This window comes from Calidris pugnax, unplaced genomic scaffold (assembly GCF_001431845.1).
Source record: "Calidris pugnax isolate Ruff unplaced genomic scaffold, ASM143184v1 scaffold4, whole genome shotgun sequence".
NCBI lineage: Eukaryota > Metazoa > Chordata > Aves > Charadriiformes > Scolopacidae > Calidris > Calidris pugnax.
The window spans coordinates 8,284,928-8,290,927 of record NW_015090781.1 but is presented as its reverse complement, the minus strand read 5'-3'; the positions used below and the strand labels follow the sequence as shown (position 1 = coordinate 8,290,927).

Here is a 6,000-nt window from a genome sequence, read left to right as displayed (position 1 = left end):
TCTCTAAGCGTACCCAGAAGGTTTAGACAGAAATGATTTTGATTGAATTGTTTGTAATTTATAGAAGAGGAAAGTGCTTAGCAATATCCCAGGACTGCTGCAGGCAGGGGAAGTGGTGCAGATGCACGGACCACTAAGGAGACTTTTACTTGGATGGAGATAACTGTTAGCTGTGTCCCAGGGTTATGGAGCTCTGCAGCTGGAGGTATTATGATTAGGTGAGATGTAAGTCTCAAATCCTGACCGTTTGTAGCTGGTAGAATGTAATAGCTTCTTTTGTTCAGAAGAGACTGCACAAACCAAATAACTTGCTTGAATCCTTATATCAGGCATAATAATCCCCATCATTATTTTGCTAAGGAAATTTTATATTCTGATCTATGCCAGTCTACTGTTGGTGAACGCTGTTAAATAGATGCTTTGTTCATTCTATTCAAAAGTAAATGGTTCCTTTCTGAAGTTTTCCCTGTAGGAGATAGATGCTTGGATTTGTACCCATCATGTTTAGAACTTTTTGAGATAAGAGCCTCTGCCCATTTCACTGTGTGTCCTCCTACACCTGGAGATGGAGTGGTAGGTTGATGAAACAGAAAGACATGAGAAATGAGTGTGCTCTGCTCTGCTGCCCATAATGTACAAGGTGAAACTGAGCTGGCATCAAGGGAAAAAAATAACTTGGCTGGGACAATGATGGTGCACCTCTTCTAGATCCAGCAAAGGGCCAGGAAGCTCCAAACCCATCTCTGGCCTGGGTCTCTGGTGGTACCTCCTTATGAGTCTGTTCCCAAACACAGAGTGGTTCTCCATGAGGTCACTGGCTGTACATCAGGGTGAGGAGAGACAATGACAAGTTGCTGCTGCTGCTGCTGTATATACTTTACATCCCGGGCTTATGACAACTGGCTTTACAGCAAAACTGAAATACTAAATGATCAGACTCTCACATTCACATGGACATGATTCGTTTCTGTGAGTTCATTCTTCTATTTAGAGAAAGATATTGCTGCCCTCCCTTACGCACTGACACAGTTGCCAAAATAACCGCTCTTACTAACTGGCAGCTTTAAAAGCCAGCCTGCAGCTGACTTTGAAACAGAAGGTCAGCAAACGGAGCAACAGACTTCAATTCAGAGCTTTAATGGGAGCCATTGACCACAGCAAAAGGCCTTGACTGGAGTGTCTAGAGTGTGCTTTGCACAGGCCAAAAAGTCACTTTCATACTCTTTGAACCTTTTGTATAAACCTATATATTTTTCACTCTCCGGATTTCAAGATGAATGTGCAGCCGTGTGCTAGATGTGGCTATGGGGTTTACCCTGCTGAGAAGATTAACTGTATAGATCAGGTCAGTTCTCTTTCTTTATTATTTTGGACTATAATAAATTTATAGATTGGCACTTATAACACAGTGCCAATCTCTCAGTTCCAAAAATTCTTTACTCATAACTGGGTACAGAACTGAAACGAGTTAATAATAAGCATATATTTGAAGAAAAATTCTTAAAATTCATGAAATGAATGTTAAAGATCAATACTGAGATTTAAAGCTCAACAGAATAATAATGAAATACAAATCATGTCAGTTTGGTTTCTGTTTTGTGGTTATTTCCAGACATGGCATAAAGCCTGTTTTCACTGCGAAGTGTGCAAGATGATGTTAACAGTAAACAACTTTGTTAGCCATGAGAAAAAGCCTTACTGTCAAGCGTAAGTGTGTTTGTGTGTTTCCTTTTCTTTTCCTTTTTTTTTTTTTTAAAGCAAAGGCTTAAAATGCCAAGTCATTTTAGTGTAATAGATGCTCAGAATTTGGACTCTACCCAGTCCCATGTGTGATGTGAAATTATGTATTCTTAGTGCCTTCATGCATATCCTTGGATTTATGTGAATCACAAATGATGGGAAACTCTTGTTACTGTATTTTTCCAGTGTGTTCAAAGATCCCAAATTGAGTCCATTTCAGTATTACGGGAAGAAAATAAACCCAACCATAAAATTCAGTGCTTTTCAACTCTGCGGTGAAGGGTTAACAAGGTTGAGCTAATCATCAAGAAAATGTATAAAATGCAGATTTTGGAGTTAGTTTGTTCTAGGAAGTTTTTATTTTATAATGATCAATTCCTGTCAAATTTGTCAGCAGAAAAAGGAGAGATGACAGTTGTTTTTTATTCTATTATTCTCTTTTGTTATTAGAAACACAGCATTGATATGACGATCATTAAAATTAATTTTGCTCTAGGCACCTACTCCATACAATAATAACTTGAATGTAATCTGAGTTCTATGTGTGGGTGGGGGAAAAGTTATGTATAGAGGGGTGGAAGCTGGTATTGTGTTTTTGAGTGTTCAAAGAGAACCTTTCTTGTGGGCTGTCTGATACATTCCTAATACTCTTTTACACTTTCCTTTTTTAGGCATAATCCAAAAAACAATGCGTTCACAAGCGTATTTGAGACACCAGTAAATATAAATGCAAAAAAATTGTCGGAAGTGGTAAGTGAGGTAAGACGCTTGAGGGCCAAATGTATTTGGCTTTGTTTTACACTTTGATATCATGTTTGTGTCTTGTTTTAGAAATGCATTCTTTACATAATGAAAATACATATTCTTTACTTACCCTCCTGTGTTCTTTTAGAGCAGTAAGATCTCAGCCTGGGTTTGAATAGTAGTTTTTAAAATGCATTCACTCATAAGAAGGAAAGTTTAAATCTGAATTTGATTCTACTTCCACCTCCCCTATCTGATAATCCACGTGGAAACATCACTCACATAAACTGCCCAGAGCTATGTAAATTTAGTAATTAAATCAAGGGGCCTTACACAGCCATTTGAAACAAGAATGACCTACTTGCTTTACTATCTGAGGGCACAAAAAAAATAAATTGTATCTTAGTAGGATGTAGAGAAAAGTTCTCCCTAAATACTTTGCCAAGTGTTTCTGACAAACCTGAGATGCTGTTTCCCCTCTTGTGAGAGAAGTTCCCGAGATGCAGGGAGCTTTGGGTGGTTCTGCAGGAGTGTTAGGGATGGGATGGCTTTCCATGGGCTGCATCTCTCCTCTGCAGGGCTGCTCTGCCCCGGCGAACCTCTAGGGGTGCTCAAAGTCTTCTTTCTTCCCAAATGCCATTCTTTGCTGTTTTCCTTACGTTTGTTTCACTAAATGAGAAACACAGAATCAGCCAATAATTGCTAGCTATCTCGCTTCCATGGGCAATACTGTTTTCTCGAATGTCACGTCTTTTGATTCTCTAAAACAGTGCTATTCATTGCATGGCTGAGTAAACCCCTGTGTTTCGATGCGATGAGCCATCGTTAAACTAAGAGAAGGAAGTTGTATTTCTTAGATTATAGTGCATTAAATTCATTCTGCTGTTCTGTATTACCCGTACAAGGCTGATGTACATTAATAGCCTTTATCAGACATTGCGTCTTTTATCGTTCTTGTACAGTATTCCTAAGCAGCAGTTTTTGCAACATCACAGGCAGGAACTATTTCCGCAGTGACTGTCACACTTACTTTAAACTGTGTGTGACAGATCTGGTCAGGAATGAGTTTGGAATTACTGCAGGTTCTATTTCTGGTTTTAGGCAGTGATATGAGACTCTGATACTTCCAGTGCATGTGAATATACACGCCAGACAAATTATAGCTCAAAGATCACTTTCCCTTGTTTTTTACACCTAAAGCACCTTCTGTCCTTTTCAATCACATAATGAGGTTCTGCTCCAGAGAGAAAATTGCTAAGGGTAGTAAAGAAGCTGATTCTGCACTACTTACTTAAAGGGAGTACTTCTGTAGAAATTTTGAGTGCAGGAAAACTTTTTCATTGGTAAATGTATAAAATAACGCTAACTTGGGAGAAGGTCTCAATTGCTGCTGTAGTTTGTTAGGATATTTTAGGTAAGACTCTTTCTTATGCAGAAAATGTAACATGTTTCTTCAATACAAACATGATGTTCTCACGTGTCCTATATTGAGACACCGACTCAAATACAGAGATAAAATTTCAGCTCACTCCCTCTACACAGATTTTTCTATGTGAGCAGACAAATCATTCATCTCTCTGTACCTCATTTGTAAAATGGGAATAATGATACACATGCTCAGTGGTGTTTCTGTCCAGTCAGCTTAGATTTTGCACTCTTCAGTACAGGGACTGTTATTCTTTGCATCTGTAGGATGAGTTGTATAACTGAGCTGTGAATTCAGTTGGATTTCTGTATGCTGTCACGATAAAAGTAACAGTAAGAAAATGATGACCCAGGACTAAATATAGTAGTCATTTACATTTACACAGTCATAATACTTTGTGGACACTGTGCAGGAAAATAGGAGAGTAGAATATTGCCCACCAGGTAGTAGTTCTTTCATCTAATGCTGCATTGGTATGTTCTGCTTAAAATTTCTTAGGGATTTCAATCCTCATAGATTATTTCCTCCAAAAGTATTATCTAAAGACTGAACTATTCTTTCAGAACTTTGTTCCTCATTTCAGGTCTAATATGCTGCTCCTTTACAGATGTGCAGCTCCAATCATAGCAGAAATCTTAGGTGGGAGCTGGGTGTGGATTAGAGTTTTGACCTTAAGGCGAAATGCAATCTTCCCTTCCATGAAAACTCCTTTGCCAGGAGTGGGTGACATGAAGGAAGTACTTATGTAGCCTTTGCATGGTGTAGAGCTATGGCTATGTGGCCTTTTTGTACATAAAGAGGATATAAGTGGTGTTGGTCTAAAGAAGGAGAAGGAGGAAAAGATGGAGAGTTTTGCAAGCTCTCAAAAGGTGGTTGGTATTTTCTTGTGGGCTGTGGAGATTTGGTGCATTAGGTGTGCTTGTCATAGTTCCTTGGTTTCTGCACATTCATATAATATATAAATATGTCTTCAGGGTGAAATTATTAGTTGGCACAGAAAACTAGGCTGGTCTGTAGCAATCTCAGATCTAACACACAGACAGGGGTAAGCATTATGACTGGAGTAAATCATCTTAAAATGAGCCGTGTTGATGCTGCCACCCAGAGAATTAGTTCTGTGCTGTCACATTGATCCTCTTGTGTTGGTATTGATGATTTTTGCAGTGAGGCAGATGAAGGAACTGCCATGGCTGAAAGCTAACACAGTGAAGGCTACGTACTAATTCCCTGATCTAATTTGCTCCACGGCTGCCTGTCTGATGGTGTCAGTGTGTGATAGACAAGAAGAAGGGTTGCCTAACAAAGGTAGAGGTGTTTTTGGAAGTAGCCTTTCTTTAGACTGGTTTTAAGGTGCAACCAAAACTAGCAGGCACTGAAGTGGATTTTTTTATGGTGGGAACTGCACTGCTTCTGTTGTTTTGTCTTGCATTCATCTGCTTTTGTTGCTGCAGTTCATGCAGACTCCATATTAAGCGTGGACTAAGAGAATGTGTTCACCTTGTTCGTCTCCCTTGTTCTTCATCCCTAAGACTGGGATGTGTTAGACTAACAAATTACTAAGACCAAGTCAATTTTTTTTTTTTAGATAAAATATCGAGAAGAGGGTGAACAAATCAAATCAGTCTTTCAATGGGATGTAAGGTCCAGAGAAATTGAAGCTGCCTATAAAGCCCAACAGCTGGCCACCCAGGTAAGAAATACCCCTCATGTCTCCAAGCCACTACCCTGCAGAAGACTGAGGATCAGCCTTGACATTCCTGATTGTTAGGGTTTTACTCACAGCAATTCAATGGTAAAAAAGCTGCTGTTTCTCTTTTGGCTAAGCTTTTCAAGGCAGCATAGCTTGTTAATAGTTTAGCGCGCAAGAATCAGAAGGTGAGGAAGGGTGTTTTGATACAGTTAGCTGTTTGGACTGCTGCACGTACAGCCATACTCAACGTATCTTCTTTCTACTGATGCTGAAGCTTCACAACAAGTGATCTGATTTCCAGGGGGAATTTTTTGAGTCTCACTCTGGCATCCTAGATCCTGACATCTTGATGTCAGTTCTTGCTATACAAGCTCTGCCCTTGTATTCTGAAGGTACGTGG

At 39.4% G+C, this 6,000-nt stretch overlaps 1 protein-coding gene across 2 annotated transcripts in view; it reads left to right on the top strand.

Moving 5' to 3' along the window:
- The window catches only part of NRAP (nebulin related anchoring protein), a 52,797-nt gene continuing 46,797 nt past the window's right edge, over positions 1-6,000 (top strand). The window contains exons 1-4 of one of the 2 annotated variants that reach the window (XM_014958533.1): positions 1-1,345; positions 1,613-1,707; positions 2,412-2,499; positions 5,496-5,600. In XM_014958533.1, coding sequence (XP_014814019.1) covers positions 1,274-1,345; positions 1,613-1,707; positions 2,412-2,499; positions 5,496-5,600 — 360 coding nt within the window. In that variant the 5' untranslated portion in view covers positions 1-1,273. The remainder of the gene's footprint in view (positions 1,346-1,612; positions 1,708-2,411; positions 2,500-5,495; positions 5,601-6,000) is intronic. The other variant, XM_014958524.1, reaches the window with a different exon arrangement.